Genomic DNA, 23979 nt, shown 5'->3' with positions numbered 1-23979 from the left:
CGTGTACTGTGAATTAGTTTTGAAACTCGTTGTGGTACTAATGAAACAATCTTCATTGCAAAAGTCATTTTGCATGTATAGGTCTAGTTTCGGTTGATGTTAACTTTAGGTATAAAATGTGATAATATGTGACACATTTTCTCTCAAAATATGTTCATGTCATGTATCATGTCATGCGTCCTGTATTTCTGTCGTTTATTAACGATGCTGATTTGTGAATGAATTTTCAGGCTACACTCTTAAAAATAAAGGTGCTTCAAAAGGTTCTTCACAGCGATGCCATAGAAGAACCATTTTTAGTTCCACAAAGAACCATTCAGTCAAAGGTTCTTTAAAGAACCATCTCTTTCTTACCTTTTTATAATCTGAAGAACCTTTTTTCGCCCCAAAGAACCTTTTGTGAAACAGAAAGGCTCTTCAGATGTTAAAGGTTCTTTATGGAACCATTTAGACAAAAAGGTTCTTCTATGGCATCACGAAGCACCTTTATTTTTAAGAGTGTACTAGAGTTGGTTATTGGACTGAATCATTCAAACGGGTTTATGATTCAGTCTGAATCATTCGAACAGCTCGCCCACACCTGAATCATTTGTAGATTCTACTAGTGGAAGGTTCTCACTGACAGGAACACAGAGAACAAACTAGAGAGCTGGATGAAGTAGATGTTTACACACAGTCAAGTAAAGACTGTAAAGGCATCCTATCATTTGCGAGCAGCAGTGAAGAAGGTCTTTGAGTGAACACCTGCAAATGCACCTTGCGAACCACTTACAGGTAAATATGACCAAAAGAGAATCAAACCACTAACAATGGGCCCACTATTCTTACTTTTTCTGTTTCTGGTTGCCTAATTATAAATAGCATGCACTTTGCATAACTGTTGTTAATGTAGATTTGATTCTTTAGTTAAAAATCAAAAATCAATGACAGATTGTTATAATAAAAAATAAGGCAAAATGTGGATTTTTGTCCGAATTAAGCTTATGTTTTCTTGTTTTTTTTTTTCTTTCTTTTTTTTGGCACAAAGTAAGCAAAAAATGTCAGGGTGGCTTTGTTTTGTATAATGTGGAATAGCGTCATTAATGAATATGGCTACTTGTTGGGCATTATTGTCCGATTATTTCTTAAGAAGACATATTGCAAATAAAGCAATACTTTGATCTGCAAATCAAAGGATCATACCAGCATAATTTTTCGTGATAGTTCCTGTGTTAATAACTTCAACATTTGTTGAAAATTGTATAAAAGATTTTAAAAACCATATAACACCAACATGAATACAGAATATGTCTTAGGCTTAGCACATGTGTTTAGTATAGATTTTTTATAATATTTTATTTTCTTTATCTGGGCTCCAACCTATTAAGGAATTTTAGTTCTATTGATGATATAGTTCTGTTATCATCCTTCATATAAAGAGTCACAAATGTCTTTTACCAAACATCAAGAAAGCATTATGTGACAGACAGTAATAAGCAACAGGATATGATACTAAACACAGAATAGTATTACTGTAGTAAGTTGTAACGATTTGTAAGTTAAGTTGAAGTTTTGAAAGAAAGATCCAAATGAGCATCACTTTGTTTGCATTAGTGTTAACCTGACTTTGTAAACTCAGCTAGGCTCCATAGGCCTATCAAAAAACTAATCAACTGTACTGATCAGTCATCAGTAGGGGTCGTCATATCCTTCTTTTCCCCAATTTCTTACAGAACCAATGCCTTCCAAAGTTTACTTTCTCGTTTCTGGATTTCAATGATTAATTCAATGTCTAAGAGACTTCATCTTCCTTTTTTATTTAAAAGGTTTTTGAAGAAATTCACAAAACTGTTTGGGCAATCAGTTTATTATAAATAAACACCAAAAACAATAGCAGTGTAACAGTGTTTTATTGGTTTTGTAAAAAGAATCACAGCATTAAGTTTGTTGGGTCAAAGTTTCAGTGATTTGAAGGCTGGTAGATTCTCTGTCATCTAGAAGACAGCCGTCAGTTCAACTGTGTTTCACAGACGGATGAGTAGATGCTGATTGAGTTCTCCAGCTCTTCTCTGTCAGAAATCTCTGTATTGTGATGTTTAGAAGAGCATTTGTATGATGTGATCCAGCAGCGATGTACAAGCGTGTAGAAACACTTGTTCACAGATCGCTCTCATGTTCCACTGATTTGTGTCAGAAAGCGCAGCGTCTCTCCTGTCATCGGTTTGAACAGAAGGATTTCCAAAACATTTGGCATAACAAATGCTTAAAATAAATAAAGAAAAGGCTATGAACAGGAGAAAAGTGCAAAGGGTACAAGCGAGTAGAAACACTTGCTCTAAGGTCGCTCTTATGCTCCACTCATTTGTAGCAGGCAGCTCGGCTTCCCTCACATGATCAGGTGTTGACATGATAGTAACACAGATTTGAGCATTCAAGTTCACTGTGAAGGAGTTCATGGTCTCTATAGTGCAGATTCTTCTAGAAAAAAAGTTCTTCGAGTTATAGCCGAACAGCTGAGCTTGTATAAACTCTTGGTTTATACTGTCTGGAGTGCGGCTTTGCTCTGTCCTGCCTCTTTAACAGCTACAGAAAGTTTGTAGCTCCACCTGACTCTCTAATGTCGAGTCCGACTTTATTAATCTCCGGAGCCGAACTTAAACTCTTGTGACTTGTACAACTGTAAACATGAGAAACATTTGATTCTCAGCTGGTTAACAGTAACTAAAAACTGAAAAAGTGTCTCAGAAAAAGTGAAATTTTGAAAACTGCTTTAGTGTCAATTGTTTGCATATGCCACGTGGTTTGATATTTTATATCTAAAGCAAAAAAATTGAGTTTTTTATTTTTATTTTTGATGTTACTGATCCATTCACAGCACAAGGAAAAAGCAAACTAGTGCTCAGAGAATGGTGGATCAGTAAGAGCTTGTTAATAAATGAACATCAACATGTCTGAAGTGTCTGTATGATAGTGCACTGAAGTCTGTTTATAGTGAAGTCTTTCTCTCTATTCCTCAGTCTTTGTATCATGTGCTCAAATGCTGGTGTTTTGCTCAACTGTAGCAGGATCAGTGTCCCGCCTTCATGTTCATCTGAATTATCCTACAGCTCACTACAGAAATCAGACTCTCCTTCTTCAGATCGAAAGATTGTGGTGCCTCTCAAATCTCAAATATTGAGTTCGGACTTCATAAACTCCGGAGTCGAACTCTAATGATGGACTCGACGGACAGACATGTTGGACTTGTTTATCAATAACTGTTCAGGCCTACTGATATGCCATTCTCCAAGCAATAATTTGCCTCTCCTTATGCTCTGAATGGACTTTCTCCGAGGATCACAGGTTTCAATGAACGCTTGAGGAGTAACCAATGCATTTCATGGACAAAGAAGTGGTCTGTGTTATTCAACGTCTGTAATTCAAAGGTTATCGGTTAAATTATTTAATACTAACTTCACTTATTTGAGACACGTCTTGAAGTATTTTTAACCATTTACTTCTAAAGTAATTTCCCTTCAAGTTCACATAGATATCCCAGCAGAATAACCACCGGTGCAGTTCATTATGGGAACAATAAACGTTACACAAAGACTGACAGCCAGAAACGGTCAAAGATTTTTTGTCGTCATTTCGAACTGTGTATTTATTGTCATATTCAAAAGCTAACAAATGTAATTTTTGTCAAATGTTTTCATTCAAACGTGTGCTTGTTTATTTGTATAGTCAGTCGTTGAAATAAATGTGATCTATTTAATATTTTGTTGTAAAATGAAAATAAATGTATGCATTTTAAATTTGAGCAAATGAGACAGAGTCAAGCTACATGTGATGTTTTTGTTTCTCTGTATTGAATCACTTTTGAAAATAAATTGGTCTGCCCTTAATGTTTGAACATCATCATTGACAAAAATGTGGTTCTTGAGTGTGTAATATTGCACATAATCATATCAAATTTATAAGACACAGGTAAGAAACTTTAAACAGGCAACTACTTTGGTAAATTCAGAAGATTTTATTTTTACTGAATGATTCTTACAGGAGACTTTTGAGAGATTCAAACTGAAAACTTTATTAATCATCAAAAGTGCTGAAGAGTCACAAAACAGTGAATAACAACAGATCTTGATGATCTTTGATGAATGCAAGTCCAGAAGGTGAAGCACAGACTCAGTCAATCTCAGCTTGTGTCGATCGACAATGTCACTGTTTCTAGAGCTCAAAGAAACCTTGTGCTGCACCGACTATAAATCTGATCCGATGTAGGAGAGACACAATGCTGGATAACTGACAGCGACGACGAGACACAATGAGCAGCAGCTTCAGTTCATCAGCTGCTCAGATTTTACGCTCCTCCTCTTGAACATAAACCAGTGATTGTAGAGTCAAAGTTTCAGTGATTTGAAGGCTGGTAGATTCTCTGTCATCTAGAAGACAGCCGTCAGTTCAACTGTGTTTCACAGACGGATGAGTAGATGCTGATTGAGTTCTCCAGCTCTTCTCTGTCAGAAATCTCTGTATTGTGATGTTTAGAAGAGCATTTGTATGATGTGATCCAGCAGCGATGTACAAGCGTGTAGAAACACTTGTTCACAGATCGCTCTCATGTTCCACTGATTTGTGGCAGAAAGCTCAGCGTCTCTGCTGTCATCGGTTTGAAAATATTTGGCATAAAAAATGCTTAAAATAAATAAAGAAAAGGCTATGAACAGGAGAAAAGTGCAAAGGGTACAAGCGAGTAGAAACACTTGCTCTAAGGTCGCTCTTATGCTCCACTCATTTATATCTAAAGCAAACAAATTGAGTTTTTTATTTTTATTTTTGATGTTACTGATCCATTCACAGCACAAGGAAAAAGCACCCTAGTGCTCAGAGAATGGTGGATCAGTAAGAGCTTGTTAATATATGAACATCAACATGACTGAAGTGTCTTTATGATAGTGCACTGAAGTCTGTTTATAGTGAAGTCTTTCTCTCTATTCCTCAGTCTTTGTATCATGTGCTCAAATGCTGGTGTTTTGCTCAACTGTAGCAGGATCAGAGTCCAGCGTCCCGCCTTCATGTTCATCTGAATTATCCTACAGCTCACTACAGAAATCAGACTCTCCTTCTTCAGATCGAAAGATTGTGGTGCCTCTCAAATCTCAAATATTGAGTTCGGACTTCATAAACTCCGGAGTCGAACTCTAATGATGGACTCGACGGACAGACATGTTGGACTTGTTTATCAATAACTGTTCAGGCCTACTGATATGCCATTCTCCAAGCAATAATTTGCCTCTCCTTATGCTCTGAATGGACTTTCTCCGAGGATCACAGGTTTCAATGAACGCTTGAGGAGTAACCAATGCATTTCATGGACAAAGAAGTGGTCTGTGGTATTCAACGTCTGTAATTCAAATGTTATCTGTTAAATTATTTAATACTAACTTCACTTATTTGAGACACATCTTGAATTATTTTTAACCAATTACATCTGAAGTCATTTTCCTCTCAAGATCACATAGATATCCCAGCAGAATAACCACCGGTGCAGTTCATTATGGGAACAATAAACGTTACACAAAGACTGACAGCCAGAAACTGTCAAAGAGTCTTTGTCTTCATTTTGAACTGTGTATTTATTGTCATATTTAGTTAACAAAGCTAACAAATTAAATTTTATGAAATGTTTTGATTCAAAACTTTGCTTGTACATTTGTACTGTCAGTTTTTTAAATGTAATCTATTTTAATATTTTGTTATATAACGAAAAAAAGTATAATATTTATTTGTAGCAAATGAGACAGTCAAGCTACAACTGATGTTTTTGTTTCTCTGTATTATATCAGTATTGACAAGAAAATAATCTGCCTTTAATGGTCGAAGAACATCCTTGAGAAAAAATTTGGTTCTTGAGTGTGTAATAGTAGACATCATAATATTATATTAAGTAAGAAACAGAAAAGACGTTTTAAACATACAACAACTTTGAGAAATTCACAAAATGTTATTTTTATTGAATGATTCTTACAGGAGACTTTTGACAGATTCACACTGAAAACTTTATTAATCATCAAAAGTGCTGGAGAGTCACAAAACAGTGAATAACAACAGATCTTGATGATCTTTGATGAATGCAAGTCCAGAAGGTGAAGCACAGACTCAGTCAATCTCAGCTTGTGTCGATCGACAATGTCACTGTTTCTAGAGCTCAAAGAAACCTTGTGCTGCACCGACTATAAATCTGATCCGATGTAGGAGAGACACAATGCTGGATAACTGACAGCGACGACGAGACACAATGAGCAGCAGCTTCAGTTCATCAGCTGCTCAGATTTTACGCTCCTCCTCTTGAACATAAACCAGTGATTGTAGAGTCAAAGTTTCAGTGATTTGAAGGCTGGTAGATTCTCTGTCATCTAGAAGACAGCCGTCAGTTCAACTGTGTTTCACAGACGGATGAGTAGATGCTGATTGAGTTCTCCAGCTCTTCTCTGTCAGAAATCTCTGTATTGTGATGTTTAGAAGAGCATTTGTATGATGTGATCCAGCAGCGATGTACAAGCGTGTAGAAACACTTGTTCACAGATCGCTCTCATGTTCCACTGATTTGTGGCAGAAAGCTCAGCGTCTCTCCTGTCATCAGGTGTTGAGATGAAAACAGTTGGAACAGTAGGATTTCTGAAACATTTGGCATAAAAAATGCTTAAAAGAAATAAAGAAAAGGCTGTGAACAGGAGAAAAGTGCAAAGGGGAGAAGCAGGCAGAAAGACAACCTGCAACGTACTGCATAAGTAAACAGAATTTACAGCGTAACTTTTTTGCAATTATAGTGTAGGCCTACCTAGTACCTCTGTAGGTATAAGGGAATAATATGCTAATTTGGGGGAATAAAGGGGTAATAATCTGTAAAATTACAAATTAGTTCTACTGTAAGTATTTTGAAACTAAGGGGTACCTATTCTATTATTATGTGGTATGTATGACCAACCAACAATCTTATATTTGCAAGCGATTTAGCAAAAACATACACTGTGTACTTTTTTATAGCCTACACATATAAAACACGCTGGTAATTGTTTCAATCCAAACGCTTGGTTGAGACTGTTGGGTTATGAAGCCAACTTGATTTGACCCAATTTGGGTTGATATCAGTAATAAGTAACCCGACGGCGCTGGGTTAGGAATGTGGAGGACGTGGAGTGTGTTCCTTTAAAACTGGACCAGTGAATGTGGTGAGTGCGAACTGGAAACAGCTGGAATGGCGCTTGAGACGATCGAGTCGGTGTTTGCGGCGCTCATGACAGGAATATGTGTCGAAAATATAAGAAAACTAATCGAAGCGAGGAGGAGAGAGATTTTTGAAACTGACTGGAATGTGTTCTTACGGTAAAATCCTGTCAGTTCGCTATAATATGCAGTTTAATCTTGACTCTCAGTGTTTATTACTGTGTGTTTATTGGCGTGATGGTTTGGCCATAATAGTTTAACTTCGTCAGTGGGTAAAAAAACAAACTGAACAAAATCTTAAATTTGTTCTTAAACAAGCTTTTCAAAAGAATTTGGTTTAACTGTATAAGCTGTATAAGTATGGACTTGCTTTGCTTTTTTCTGATCTGGTGTAATCATTTTTAATCTTTTATCAGGCTATCTGTTGCCTGTGTTGTTATGAGATCGCCACTCATCTACTGATCGGAAGTGCATTTAAAGGGAAATCCTGCATACCATCATAGGTACAACAGCGCCGCCTAGTGGCTTGGCTACATGTGATTTTAATTTTAAAACCCATTTTAGGTTAATTTAACCCAGCAGTAGGCCTATAGTAAATAAAACACTCCACCATGTTTATTGATATATTACCTGATGTATAATGTATGTATGACCTACTGTATAAACAATCGTTTCAGAGCAATTTGTTGTAGCCACTTACCATGTAACTACATGGAACAAGGGGGGAACAAACACCACTTTATTACAGCCCGCAAATGTTGTATTTACCCTGTAACTACATGGAACAAGGGGGGAACAAGCACCACTTTATTACAGCCCGCAAATGTTGTATTTACCCTGTAACTACATGGAGCAAAGGGGGAACAAGCACCAATTAAAATTACAGCCCGCAAATGTCGTATTTACCCTGTAACTACATGGAACGAGGGGGTAACAAGTTGAACTTAAACACAGAACAAGTGTATATTTGCACAGTAATTACAGAGAAAAATATTGCGCTAGTTTTAATTTGATTGTCCGATGGCCAAATTAAACCCTCTAAATGTTTATTTTTTTGCTATAAAAACACCACAGTATACATCCACTGAAATGCAACTGTTGTATCATGTATTTTTTCTGCGAAGAGCTGGAAAGAGGTAAGCTTGTTTTAAGCTGCATTGAACCTTGATGGTATATCATGCAAAGTTATTTGGTGATAGTGGTGTTGAGACGTTGCTGGTGTGAAGTTGCTGAGATCGACGAATAAGCTTTCATAAGGTAAGTAGACTCGTGAATTATAATTCATAGCAGAAACTCATTAACTCGTTTCACTAGATGTCCAGTTTTGTTGTTCAGTAATCTCCATCATGTATCCTTTAATAATAGAATTTGTACCCCATGGTTAAAAAAATACCTATAGGCCTATAATAAAATACCTATATAAAATTATAAAAAGTATATTGTCTTTCTAAATCATTCCCAAACATAAGATTGTTGTTTAGGCCATACATACCACGTAATATTAGAATAGGTACCTCTTAGTTTCAAAATACTTACAGTATAAATGATTTGTAATTTTACAGGTTGATTCCCCTTTATTCCGCAAATGTCGCATCTGATTTCCCTACCTACACGGAGGTACTGAATAGCTACACGATAATTAAAAATAAGTTACGCTGTAACTTCAGTTTACTTACGCAGTTCTTTGCAGATTGCATATCTGGTTGTTACCCCCTTATTACCCAAGCCTAACATATTGTTCCCTTACACCTACACATACGTTCTTTATAGGTACACTATAATTACAGAAATGTACACCGTAAATTCAGTATACTTACGTAGTTCTTTGCGGGTTGTAATCTAAAGCGTTACCAATACTTCTACAATACAAATGTTTCTTTTGTGTTGTTGTTTTATATTTGTATATTTAGCTTTAAGATCATATATGTCAGATATATCTCCAGTATAGAAATGCCTGAAGTCCGCAAATGAAAACTTGTGAACAGACAAAACTCTTGTGAGCTCAAATTTGATGTAAAACTTGATATGGTATGATTAAAGAAAACTTGTAGTTCAACACCTTACAAGAGATAAAGTACTTTTAAGAGGCGGCCCGTTCTCAAATGATATCAGTGATCCCGAAAAATAGAAACTTCGGAACTAAATTTCCCGAGTCTAATGTTCGAACATGTCAAGTATAAAGAGCCCTGCAGCAGCATGTCAACTCAGTCGTTTAACTCGAAGAACATAAAAAAATCTGTTTATCTGGAGTGGAAATGGACCGAGATTTCTGAAGCCCCACCCCTGTGTTGTGTTGTGCTCAGATGCAGCAGGTGAGTCAGCGCACAAAATCGGGTGTGTGCAACAGGTCAGTGCCAAAGCTGTTGTGCCGAATTCTGACCCCCGCCGGCCCCGCTGTGAACATGAGCGAGCTTCGGCACTGAACTCAACTCGATTTTGTGCGCTGACTCACCTACTACTTCTGAACACAACACAAGCTTCAACCTGCTGGAGCACATGACACAAAAGATTCATATGAGGAAGAATCCACTCTCAACAAACTTCTGACAGAGATCTCGCATACCAGCGTTTCTTGGAGGCTCCGCTCAGTCGCTTTCCGGCGGTAACTGCGCACCAGTCCTTTGCTTTGACTATGAACGTCAAATGAAGTGAGCTTCAACATGGAACTGTTGTTGACACTCGATGAAGTTGACGGACACTGTTAGAGCTCACATTTCAGATATGTTGTAGAATATCAATGAATGCCGATCTCTAACACAAAGATGCCTTTACTTCTGCTCCGACTGCACTTTCTCAGCGGATCACAGATTTATGAAAAAAAGCACTTGAGGACTAACCATGATCATGCACATGATATGTGTAATTCAACAGAGAGATTCAGCACCAGTCATTGTAAATGAAGGAAGAAGAGAAAGAATGGTCTGTAAACACAGTCTCATTTCTAATAGGTAACTGACTGAGTCCAAGTTTAAAACCAAAGTGTAGTTACATTCAATGAAACATTAAACTAAAATTAAAAATAAATATGCGTTGAGTTCTGGTTGATCATGTTCGTTCCCTCCACAACTGTATGCTCACTTAGCTGAGTAAAATAATTAACTCAGTTAATAATTAACTTAATTAATTAAGTTTACATGGCAATATTGATTCTCTGTATAATTGTGAGTTCATGCTATAAAATACTTATAAAACACGTTTCTCTTGTGTTGTTGTTTTGTATCTGTATATTTAGCTTTAAGATCTTACATGACAGAATTAGATCCAGTATAGAAATGCCTGAAGTCCACAAATGAAAACTTGTGAACAGACAAAACTCTTGTGAGCTCAAATTTGATGTAAAACTTGATATGGTATGACTAAAGAAAACTTGTAGTTGAACACCTTACAAGAGATAAAGTATTTTAAGAGGTGGCCCGTTCTCAAATGATATCATTGATCCCAAAAAATGGAAACTTCAGAACTAAATTTCCCGAGTCTAATGTCCGAACATGTCAAGTATAAAGAGCCCTGCAGCAGCATGTCAACTCAGTCGTTTGACTCGAAGAACATAAAAAAATCTGTTTATCTGGAGACGCCCATCATTCATGATATTTATCACGCAGTTGTTCAATGTAGCATTGCCAAGTCCGTCCATGGTGTAAAATATAGTTTCTTCAGGTAGTGGAGAAAAAGCTGATGTCTGATGATCCTCTATTCTTCTTGGAAGGTTATAGGTTATATAAATCCAGCTGCTACCACGTTGGTTAGATCTCAACTATTTGCGGGATTTATAACCTAAATTTCGGGTACCGAGGGGAACCCCCTGACTCACATATTTCTGAAGCCCCACCCCCTCCCATGACCGGAGCGAGCTTCGGCACTGAACTCAACTCGATTTTGTGCGCTGACTCACCTACTACTTCTGAACACAACACAAGCTTCAACCTGCTGGAGCACATGACACAAAAGATTCATATGAGGAAGAATCCACTCTCAACAAACTTCTGACAGAGATCTCGCATACCAGCGTTTCTTGGAGGCTCCGCTCAGTCGCTTTCCGGCGGTAACTGCGCACCAGTCCTTTGCTTTGACTATGAACGTCAAATGAAGTGAGCTTCAACATGGAACTGTTGTTGACACTCGATGAAGTTGACGGACACTGTTAGAGCTCACATTTCAGATATGTTGTAGAATATCAATGAATGCCGATCTCTAACACAAAGATGCCTTTACTTCTGCTCCGACTGGACTTTCTCAGCGGATCACAGATTCATGAAAAAAAAGCACTTGAGGACTAACCATGATCATGCACATGATATGTGTAATTCAACAGAGAGATTCAGCACCAGTCATTGTAAATGAAGGAAGAAGAGAAAGAAAGGTCTGTAAGCAGTCTCATTTCTAATGAGTCCAAGTTTAAAACCAAAGTGTAGTTACATTCAATGAAACATTAAACTAAACCCTTTGAAAAAAAGCCTTCAAAACGCTGCTGGATCGCTTGATACAAACGCTCTTCTAAGACCAATTCCTATGTATTTTACGAGGTGGCTAATTCATACGAATTCAGAGAACATAGTCATTTGCATTGCATTTAAGGTGCACGGCACAAGGGATTCAAGGCAAGGCATATCAGCCGAAGGGTATGTGAGTCATTGGGAGTTGGCTTCACTGCGGTAAACACAACAGGTTCAGCAGGTTTTTAAGTCCTCATCAAGTCTCCATGTACACACTGCTTAATCAGTCAGAGTCCAAATGGCATTTCCATACTTTTTTCCCAAACAGTGTTTAAGCTTTCCGGGGCATTAATGTATAATAATCATGATATTGTATTGTTATGCTAGATCACCCAAACTACACTGAAGTTTTCAACAGAAAATAAATCTCTGAGAAATGCACAGGATTTTAAAGATATTTAATTACATACTATAGGACCTTTGACAAAGTCATGTTAAAAAAACTCAATCACATCAGCATTGAGGAGACACAAAACATGCAAATTAACAATGAATGGTTTTACAGAATAGCTTAGTGCCCAGGAAGATGTGAAAGTCCAGGAGATGCAGTAAAATATGCCGTGGGTTCTTGTCTTGGGCAATGTAACAACGCTTGAATGCTAGGCAGACGGTCTCTCAGGTCTGGGATGGGGTCGTCGCCCGAGGTGTCCCTCCGAACCCGATTTCACCCCTGCCCCGGCGGAGGTCTGTGCACTGGTCTGGTCCCATCGTCAGACTCAGGGTGGATGACTGGAAGAAAATATCTGGGCTGCCGCATATTTGTTTCGGTCAATTGTTATCTCGAACGCTGGATGGGGTGATGGTGAAAGAGTTCTCAAATTGTCATCTGTCAAAAGCGTTGAGAGAGAATCCTTGTCCTTCTGTGAAAACATCCGAATGCACACCTATTGCCAAACACGGTGAGTACACTGCCAAACGCTCCGAAGCACGTAGAAGATATCGCTCAAGCTGAACTGAGGTGGAAAACCGTTCAGGGCAATGTTTACGAACCACCGAGTTCCGCGCCCATCGTTTGTTATATTTATATTCACTGTAATATTGACATTGAAAACAACTGAGGCCATGGTGTTAGATGGTTTCTTCAGGTTTTTGAGAAGAAAAAAAAAATTTACATTCGATGATGCTTTCCTCTTCTCGTGTAAAGAAACCTAGATGTGCTACCAGACTTATATATGTAACAGGGCTGACGAGACGTGAGACGTGTGGATCCATCTGCAGGCTTTATTAAAGAGACGTGGTAAACAGGCAGGGTCAAACAATGGCAAACAGGTATATGGCGGGCAAAACACAAGAATAGTCCCAGGGCTAGCGTAGGTCACCGATCGGCAGACAGAATCACAGGGGTGAGACGAGAGGGAAAAATCCAGGAAAACAGGCAAAGATCAGAAACCGCGAAAACAGGCAAGGCAAGGCAAAACAAGGAAAACTCAGAGACTCGGAATGGGACTCGGAATGGGGTACGGGCTAAACAATACTCAGCAGAGAAAGGTGGTTAGAGTGGGTGTTATATAGTGAGTGAGGTGATTAGAAACAGCTGTGTGCAATGAGTGCAATCAGTGCAGTGTGCAAATCGTGCAAAGAATGATGGGATATGTAGTCCGGGGTGCTATGCAACAGTTTGTGTTGTGCGAGAGTCAATGTAATGGAAAGGGTGACCTCTGGTGGTGAATAAACGGAAGTCCATGGACCGAATTCGTTACAGTATACTGGCTATATCTTACTCATTATCAAAGTCGTTTTTACGTTCAGCTTGCTTATTTTGCGGGCCTCAAAGCCAATCTATCCTCATGCCTTGTCTGGAATGCTTCTGAAAAGCAACACATTTGCATTGGAAAAATCAAAAGGTTGCCTCAGTATGTAGCTACGGAGGAAGGCAAGGCATGTCCGAAACCAATGATAGTGTCACATTCTGTCAACTAAGATACCTTAATTTGATCGTTTTTGAAGGCAGCATTAATGTAGGCCTACTAGTCTTGGCGCTGTCTGTGATACCACTGTCCTGTGCGAACGGCATCGGGAGCCAGTCTGAAATCATTTTGTCAGTTGGCTGATAGATCAGAGAAACAACAGGGAAGCTTTTGGGCGCAGCGTTAAACAGACTGTACATGTGGACGCAGACTGAATATGCACCGCTGATGCCAATGCTCTGCTCACGCAGTCTGTGTGAAACAAGTTTTCCGTCCAGGGGTTTTGTCTATGAAACCCAGTATTTCCACTATTTGATTCATTTGAACTCACGGAGGTCTTATACAAAAACCACAGAGGTATTGTAGTGAATCAGCTCATGGGGAAATATGAATAATTAATCATAACTTGGTTGCCATGGAACCAGAGGCCTGTTCTGCCCTCCTGCAGTGTTACGCATTTCGGGGGAAGGGTCCATAGGTCCTCATATGGCTTGTTAACTGAGGGGTGTTACAGAGGATTTGTTAAATATAGCTAACAAAATATATATTGTGTGTTTGATTGGTCCAGACGGTACAGTATATTACAAAGAGGATGCAAACTTTAAATGATCTTGATAAAAAGTTTCTTCGTTTGTCTTCATTTACAAGCCTTTTTTCACTTCATTCAAAAGCCGATGGTTTCTGTGGTTTTCTAATTTTGACGATCTGCTGGGTCTGAGATATTCTACACTCTGTTGCATGAGATCCAGAGCTCTTCCTTTCGCCTTCAGCCATCTGCGTTATGCTATGGTCCGCGCACTGTCTGCAGTTTTCGTCAACAGAAGTGTCTGTGGATGTCCACGCACACCGTATACGTTGAACAACTTTCCTGGTCAAATCTGTTGAAATGGTAATACATTATAACACAGATAACAGTCGTATGAATACCAATGAGCTTGGTTAATGTGCTGTCCGTTGAGCGCAGAGGTCCTACTCTGTCAGATGTCTGTTGATAGTGAAGGCTTTCGTTCTCTTCCTCATACGAATCTTTGTATCATGTGCCCCAGCAGGAATTTGCAGTCTTGTTGAAACACGTTGCCTAAAGCTTATGCTCTGCTCCGCACAAGTTTGCACAGAGACAACAAGAACCCTCTGTCTTACAACACAAAAGTGAAACATTTAGCAGAGCTCCTGCACTGAGCAAGAAAGAACACTGAAAAAAATTGTTATTAGACACGGTTAGACTGACAATTAAACGATGACAGAGCTGCAGGTCTCCATGTATTGAGTAACTTTTCACAGGTTTCAAAAAATATTGCGGATGAACCTTGTACATTATTGGGCAGCTGAACACATTGAGGTTGAACTCAGACCCCAAGTAAGGACTGTGTTACAGTCGTATAAGATGATTTAGCTCAAATATGACAGAAATCACTACAGTAGATCACTCTTGGCCATGTCTACAGTGGCGGGACTCTGACTCGCCAGCTACAGTGGAGCAGAGCACAAGCTTTAGGCAATATGTTTCAACAAGTCTGCTAATTTCTGTTGGGAAACATGATACAAAACTTCATATGAGGATGAGAAAGAAAGACTTCACTAACATGTTTCTGACAGAGAAGACCTCTGCGCCCGGCAGACAGCACCTCATCCACCTAACCTCACTGGTATCTCTGACACTGAATATCGATAGTGAACTGTTATAGACACCGGACCAATAACAGACTCATGGGACTCCCTTACAGACACTGCAAAAATGTTGAAGAAGACTAACCGTGAATATTCTTGACAATGGACCAAACTGTGTTGTATCAGTCCATACTTTTTTCCAAAGCTTTTTTCTTAGGCTATCTGGGTCGTTTTGGTGGCTGTTCGTTATCTTTCAAACAGATAAAGGGTGTCTTTTCTAATACCTCGTCATGTTTAAGCAGCATGAAAAATGGTTGAACAGCTGGTTGAAATAATAACACATTATAAGTTTGTACTAACAAATGGCAGATGATCACTTGGTTATGCCATGCTTAGCAAGTATTGCTTTCAGTTTTACAAGTACTGTGTGTGCAGCTTTGTCAGAATCTGTTGTACTTCTAGGTATTTTGAAAAGTTATCAACATTAACGAGAAATGACTGACTTTTGAGCTTGACTATACTCTGTACCTCTTGGAAGGATCAACTTGTCATTTGTCATTATCAACCCATCACTGATGTGTCTTTAATAGGCAAGTAACTCCTCAGATCCTTGTCAACTTGTGAAAGCCAATATCTGAACCAAATAATCAGACTGGTATTGATCCGACATAAGTATCTTCACAATTTTTTTTGGGTTGAAATGTCCATATCACAAAAATAGATAAAGGGTGCTTTGTCTAATACCTTCATGATTAAGCAGTATAATGAAAAACGGTTGAACAACTTTGCTGGTCAAACCTGTTGCGATGGTAATACATTATAATAAGTTTGTATTTGTTGACATAAGATACAGATATACATAAAATGAACATTATTTGTAAATGTACATAGGGGTAGACTGGGTACAGTTGGTACAGGGGTACATTTGAAACACCTTAAATAGCATGCATGCGCAACAAGTCTGATCTATGATATTTGCTTCACACATGCGTATTAGCGCCCTCTTCGATCGTGGGAAATTTGAAGTACATGCGCTTCTCCAGTCCGAAGATATCGGCGAAAGTTTTTTTTCTAAGGTAAGTTTTTCACTTCACCACGTCCCTTCCACATTATAGCTTCTCATCCTTACATGACTGTTAAAGTTAACTTACATTTTCGTAAACCTTAATCTGTGCTCTAAAAACTGACATATTGCATGACTTTGTGTCAAGCAAGGTCATCGTAAAATCTAGAGAAATGTTCGAGGTGGTCAGCGGGGTACAGTTGAGACACAATGTATCAAATGTACCTGCACTAGAATCCTATTGCGGCACATGCAGTTTAGTTGCACGATGAAAGATCACAAGTTAATAGTCACATTCAGACAATGTACAAAGCAAATTAAAACAACATTTGATGTTTGTGATATTAAAACTGTCTACTTCTTATTGACATATTTTCTAACATGAAGGACATAAGGATATTACACAGTAAAAATGACCGTGAATTTAACGGTAAAAGACTGTAAATATGCTACAGTAAAAACCTGTTAAATGGCTAACGGTAAATTCCCCTACTATATATGGTGAAAAACTGTATTGGACATTACATGTATTGGACATTAATTTTACGGTAGTATACCGTTTTTGGAAATGAAATAGACCGTATAATTTACAGTGAATAACCGTAAATTGACATTCCCAGAATTCCCTGCGTTACATTTCAAATTTGATGTTTTTGTTGAAATAACTGTTTCTTCTTAGTTTTTTCTTATCAGTTTTGTATATTAGGGTTGTGTGTTACACCTAATGTTGTTAAATGAATGTTTATTGCATTATTTCAGTTTCATGTGTGTTACCATGATGGTGTTTGGTGTTTGTGTGAATGATACTGTACACCTTCTATATATGTTATTATTTAAAAGCTGCTTGTGATGGGCTTTGGTTCATCATGTGATTTTCTCATCACCACCTGCATTTGGTGGTTATCAGTGTATTACAAAGGTATAAAACAGATTTCAGTACTTCAATAGGTTGGTATATTAACATTATATCAGTTAATGAAATTACGGTATTTAACCGTAAAACCTAAAATGTTGCTACCTTATTTTTTTATGGTAAAATTCCGGCAACCACAGCTGCCGTTTTTTTTTTACTGTAAATTTTACGGATTTTTTTTACAGTGTAGGGCTTGTTGTAAAATATGCAAGGTGGTAAAAGGGTACAGTTGATACACCCTTTCTAGGTTAGATCTACAGTTACAGAGTTCATTTAAGAGAATAAAATTGAAATGTATTTGTTTGGACAGGCAGACTAGCAAAATGTAGCATATCCTGTAGACTTTTTAGTTTATGTGTGTGTGCTATGCCTGTTGCAGGATGCCCCGCTTCAGAGTTAGGAGTACGAATAGGGGTACTCCTACTTAGATCTTTTGCTCCAACTGTGGCATGTGGTCGCATGTAGAATGCACTGATGGAGGCCAAAACTACATTTGCCACCACTGTAAGTGACAGAGGTGACTGAGTGAGTGTGTAGCCTAGGTGACTGAATGAACTTTGTTTTGTTTTTATGGTTTATTAGGCTATTGTTATTATGTTTTATTTATTATGTTTATTGTGATTGTTTATTAGGTTATTGTTTGCATTTGATCTGTTTTATTATTGCTGGTTGCAATTGTTCAATGTTTTTTACTGTTACACAACTTTTCAACTGTTACTATTAAAATGATGAACTGAAATTAAATATTAAGTTTTGCCATTACTGTACAATATTTTACAAATGAACTACTTTTAAGTAAATAAATAATCAAATAAAATACTGACTGGAAATAAAAACTGTTGAATTCTCATTTTTAAAAGGTATTTTACATTTGCAATGAATTGGTTAGGCAGCTTTACAGCATTACGGATGGGTGTCTCAATTGTACTCGGGTACTGTTCCAACTGTACCCGACATGGGTACAGTTGGAACAAAAAGCTTCTTGTGTTTATGAGCTAATTGTGGCAAATATGACCTACTTATGGATGTTAATAATTATTAAGATTTTAGTAGACAAGTAAAGCAAATGTCATATGAAAAATCACTTCTTTTCAGTCCCTAGTTTTGGTGTGGTAATGGAAAAAGTAAAAAGTGTACCAACTGTACCCGATCTACCAAGAATAATGAGTGTTGAATTACTACATTACTCCTCTGAAATTGTAGATCTGTTTTGTTCTTCTTAACGTGGGTTTAATCATAAAACATGAATATGACAGCACCATGACTTTCTTCCCTTTATTGCAGCACATTCACACTGAAAGTGTGTAGCCTAACAACTTCCAAGTTTAAACTTTGCAACACTGCCCTCCAGCGGGACTGTAATAGCATCAATAAACAAACATGTAATTTCTACAGTATATGCACACGCTTATACACACTCATTACATGGAGACAATATTCACATTACTAATTGCTTTATTTGTAGTCTATTTCAAACTAGTTGGCAGACTTTTTATAATTAATTTATATGCAATTATTTTATTTCTATTTATTTCTATTCCATTGTTCATATGAACCAACATGCTTATGAAATAACAGAGGTGTGATTAAAATACAGAGATTACAGATTTTATTCAGAAATTATGTTTCCAGTTGTTTTGTTTTCAGATTTGAAACCAGTTGCTATTAAAGGGTTAGTTCACCCAAAACTGAAAATTAGCTTGTGTTTTACTCACCCTCGAGGCATCCTAGGTGTATATGACTTTCTTCTTTCACACGAATCCAGTCGCAGTTATATAAAAAATTGTCCTGGCTATTCCAAGCTCTATCATTTCAACAGTCCACAAGTCGTCAAATAAAGCACGTGCATTCATAATAAACGTGCCTCACACGACTTCGGGAGGTGAATAAAGGTCTCCTGTAGTGAATCCATGCTTTTTTGTAAGAAAAATATCCATATTTCAAACGTAATAAAGACTTTTCTCTCACTTCCGGTATCTTTCATACACAGAAGGTGTTCCGGCGGAAGGCGTATGACGTATGTGCAGCGTGCATGCCTCTGAGATATGCTAGTCTCGCGAGTTTGTTTATATGAGCAAAGGAAGCTAAGTTTCCTTACTTTAGCAAAGGAAAACCAGTCTCCTCTTGGTTTATATCGAAATCCTCCGACATTTTTCTTTGCAAATCCTCGGTTTGTACTTCTAATTCATGACCGGCGGTTTGTTTTGTTCTCTCTCCGCGTTCGTCACTAATCACGCAACGCAGACGTCCTACCTCATCCGCCAGAAAGGCTTCCGCGAATGACAGATAACGGAAGTGAGAGAAAACTGTTTATTATGTTTTAAATATGGATATTTTTCTTACAAAAATGCATGGATTTACTACAGGAGGCATTTATTCACCCCCCGGAGCCGTGTGAAGCACGTTTTATTATGGATGCGCGTGCTTTATTTGACGACTTGTGGACTGTTCAACTGCAACACCCGCAGACTGCAATGATAGAGCTTGGAATAGCCAGGACAATTTTTTATATAACTCCGACTGGATTCATCTGAAAGAAGAAAGTCATATACACCTAGGATGCCTCGAGGGTGAGTAAAACACAAGCTAATTTTCATTTTTGGATGAACTAACCCTTTAATCGTTTTGGTCACCAGAGGGAAACAATACACAGTGTTGAAAGGCTTAGAGAAAATTTAGTTTTAACCATACTGTTTAAAATGTGCCATATTTTATTTTTATTTTGCTATCGGATGATAATGATCTCTAAATCTATTGTATGTTGGATATTAAAATTATATGTTGGATATTATTATGTCTATTTGTAGACATTGTAATGGGGGATTTGTGGACAGTCATTCATTTAGATTTTTAGGGTAAAATGCATTTTTGTCTGTTAAATTCTTGTAGGATATATAATTATGTGTGATTTAGATTTATCTCCTGCTGATCCTTTTCTGGCATGGGATATTACTGTATACCGATCAGAGAAACATTTCCCTCCCCAATCTTTCAGCAAAAATGTCCTGTGATTCTGAACCAGTGATGCCTGATTCGTGAATTAAGCACTCTTTTGAGTCGGTTCCTTTGCATGAATAGGTCAAATGAGTTCTGACAGCTCACTCACCCACTGAATCATTCGTAGCGGTCTCTCACCACTAACAGGTTACTTCAGAACACAGAGAACAAACTTTTTGATGACGTGGATGTTTACCTATAACCCATTAAAACCCCTGAGAGCATCCTATCGTTTGCCAGCGGTGAAGAGGGTCTTTAAGTTCAACACCTGTGCATGCAGCTTGTGAACTATATGCTCTAGGTAAGACTTTTTCCTTCTAAGAGAGAAAAAACAGTAAAACAGTGTTGTATTGCTCTTTCTTATGCTTATATTGTTATGAATATTATTAATCCTGTATCTTGCACTTTGCATATCTTCCGACCACGGTTAGAAATAAAGTACAACTTTTATAGTAGCCTACAGACTTCATTAGATACAATGAGGTTTGTCAAGTTGAGGACTTTTGGTCTTTTAACATGACCTCAATATGTCATCATGTCATGTTGTAACTTTACATGACCGTCATGATGCTTGTTTTTGGATCTGTTGATTTCTTCAGAAATTTTTGAAAATTTTATTAAACTGATAATTTTATATTTTGGGTGAGATAAGGTCAAATGTCTGGCTGGATCATTGATTCTGATATCATAATGAAGAAAAAACTAATTAGACGTTTTAGACAAACAACAAACAATAAAAAAATAAAATGTCATACTCTTCTATTGATGGTAATATATATTTTGATTAATTATTCAATATAAATGTATAATTGTTTTTTCAAAATCACACCAACATGAATACAAAGAGTACATTTCTGAGAACTTGACATGCACTTTAAACTTGAGTTTTCATTGATTTTTTCCTTTTCTTTATCATGGACACTCTTATTTGTATTTGACCCATAAATTTAAGCTTGTGTGTTTTGTCGCACTAAACAGAAAGGACTTGATTTGATGTAAAAGACTTTGGAGTTTGGAACAGCACAAATATGCAAAGTTCACAGAAAAGCAGTTCTGTTTATGGAAAAAAAAATATGACTCAAACCTCTCTTTTCCCAAAGATGATCAAACTAAAACTGGAAAAAAAGCAAAACATTTAAACAACATCCCATTAGAAATAAATTATTTTTATTTAAGATATGTCAGAATAACCAAATATACATTCAGCTGAGTAGGATGTATAACACAAATTCAAAGTAACAAATTTGCATATGAAAGCCCACAAACTCATTGATATGCACTGTGTTTTTCACCCAAAGACATTTCACAGTGAACAAACTTTTTGCCAACTTATCTTAAGAAAAAAAACTTCAATATGAACATTTCCCAGAAGCTTGGCATACTCAGAGCATCATAAAAATAAACACATAGCTGAAGTTTTTCACTTGAATAATTGTGACAATGCCTCATGGAACTATTCATTGCTTCATTCTGTCCACATTATCCCAAGAACCAGACAATCTTTGAACAGTTCACACCAGTCCTGCAGTCAGCATGAGCACTGGCACTCAAATACACCAGCAAACTGATCCAACCAATGACCAGCTTGGAAGAAGGTATGTGGATGTTTAATATAATTTGTTTAATTAATTTGCACTGTGACATCTTCATGTTGAATTTCCATCCTGCGCATTGATATTTGAGTCATTTTATGTGAGTCAAAATGAATCAAATATCAATGCATTTTTTTATTACAGTGAGGCATTTACAATGTGTAAGACTTGAAGAATCTCAGACACTTTGATCTTCTGAGATACGGACAATACACACACAGTGTATTAATACAGTGAATATTAATACAGTGTATATACAGACATTCATTTCGACATTCCACTGAGAGAAGATGTGAGAAAAGTCCCTTCTCACCTATCCTTTCCATCCACTTCCTTCCCTTCACTCAGCTCACTCAGAATGGTCAATTGCATAATATAATGTGTAACACCTATCCCTTTGACTTTTGTTTAAGTGTTACACGAAATAAGGGACCAAACAGACCAATCTTACTCATGAGTCAGGTGTATTAAACAGTTACCCAGAACATACAAATTCAACATGACACCAATAATTGATGGTCAAACAGTTGGAACCAGAGGATTAAAAAAAAAAAAAACGGTCCAGTATCCCAATGCACAGTCTTTGGTTTGCAATCACTTAGAACCATATACAGTACTTTGCTCAGTCTTTGTTGTAGTGAGCATAAAGTGAGAACACAGTCTTTGTTGAAAAATGAAGTGTGAAATCTACATGAATGCAAGTTCTACATGAATGCAAGTTATATTCACAGTTATGTTTGGTATCATTGTCTCCATGCATCTGGTACAATGGTCTTAATCTAACAAGAAGTAGACTAAAAGGTAATACAGATCCTAAGAGTTTAGAGATAAGTAGTTTACTGTAGAGGATGTGTCATTTCCCAGTGCCTTTCATGCAAATTACCATCGGTCCCCAAATGGTGTAAACACGTCTAGGCCTTGATCAATGCAAATTCTAATTGTTAGTTCCTGTCTCCATTTGGAGGATGTTTGTCATGGTCGGAGTACTTAAGAAAATGTTGCAAGAAGATCAGAGCGCTTCTGTAAGCCAGATGAGCCCGTAGTGTGGAGTGTGTTCATACTAGATCTCAGGTTAGATGGAGCATGGGGCACATCAGGTGAGATTCTAGATTTCTGACTAACTGCTTGACTTTAGTTAAGTTGTTATGCAGTTGCATTAACTATTTCAAGTTGTACGAAGTTATTTTAACTATCAGGGGCTAGATAAAAATACTATTGAAATATTAACATATTTCATAGTACTAGCATAACCTCTGATTATTGTCTGAGCTTTATTCAAGTTGTACATATAACTATATAAATAGTTATATAATTATCTAACTAGACAAATAGTTCTAGCATAGCCTCTGATTATTGTTTGAGCTTTAACTAAGTTGTACAAAGGTAACTGTAGGGGGCTAAACAGATTAACAGAACTACTTTTTAAAGAATGGTAAGCATGGGCGACCTATTAAATAATATTAGTCATAACCTCTGCCTAATGATCCGACTGAAGAGTTTGTGATCGTGAGATGCCCACGTACACCGGCCGGCGTGAGAACCTCTGAGTGACATAGATTCCTAATGAACGAGTAAAATATAAAGTAAAGAGTTAACTAGAACAATCAAATGTCAGAAGAATAATAATTAGAAATGGACAAACAACTAATTCGTATGACAATCTAAAACCGAGGTCATAATAAAATGGAGTCAGATTAGAGTTTAAAGGGGTCATATGATGTTGCTAAAAAGAACATTATTTTGTGTATTTGGTGTAATGAAATGTGTTTATGTGGTTTAAGGTTAAAAAAACACATTATTTTCCACATACTGTACATTATTGTTTCTCCTCTATGCCCCGCCTTTCTGAAACGCGTCGATTTTTGCAAAGCTCATCGGTCTGAAAAGTGAGGTGTGCTGTGATTGGCCAGCTATCCAGTGCGTTGTGATTGGCTGAATACCTCTTCTGGAACAGTGTTGTAAATACAACTTAACCACTGATTTCTAGTCGTGTCCTCTTTTGGAAGACCAAACAAAGTAGTTTCGCTAGAGTGCCGGTGGCTAGAGTGAGCGGAGGCCGGCGGCTAGAGTGAGCAGTGACGGGCGGGCTTGAGAACGGCGTGGCCGGCGGGCTTGCAGCAACCGCATGTGACGACCCCGGGCTGGACTCCGCTTCGTCCACGGTGAAAGCCGATCCACAGCGTCACAGCACGAAGTTGATGTATTTCCTCAGCAACCA

The 23979-nt window shown here is 37.6% G+C and overlaps 1 protein-coding gene across 1 annotated transcript in view; it reads left to right on the top strand.

The window, feature by feature from the left end:
• The first annotated feature begins 20295 nt into the window (after nucleotides 1-20295).
• The window catches only part of LOC107659501 (long-chain-fatty-acid--CoA ligase ACSBG1-like), a 9497-nt gene continuing 5813 nt past the window's right edge, over nucleotides 20296-23979 (top strand). Inside the window, exons 1-2 of the mRNA XM_016448463.1 lie at nucleotides 20296-20470; nucleotides 21659-21764. Of these exons, the coding sequence (XP_016303949.1) occupies nucleotides 21703-21764 (62 nt within the window). The 5' untranslated portion in view covers nucleotides 20296-20470; nucleotides 21659-21702. The remainder of the gene's footprint in view (nucleotides 20471-21658; nucleotides 21765-23979) is intronic.

Source organism: Sinocyclocheilus anshuiensis, unplaced genomic scaffold (genome assembly GCF_001515605.1).
Source record: "Sinocyclocheilus anshuiensis isolate Anshui unplaced genomic scaffold, SAMN03320099.WGS_v1.1 scaffold387, whole genome shotgun sequence".
Taxonomy (NCBI): Eukaryota; Metazoa; Chordata; class Actinopteri; order Cypriniformes; family Cyprinidae; genus Sinocyclocheilus; species Sinocyclocheilus anshuiensis.
This window is presented reverse-complemented; position numbering and strand designations above follow the sequence as displayed.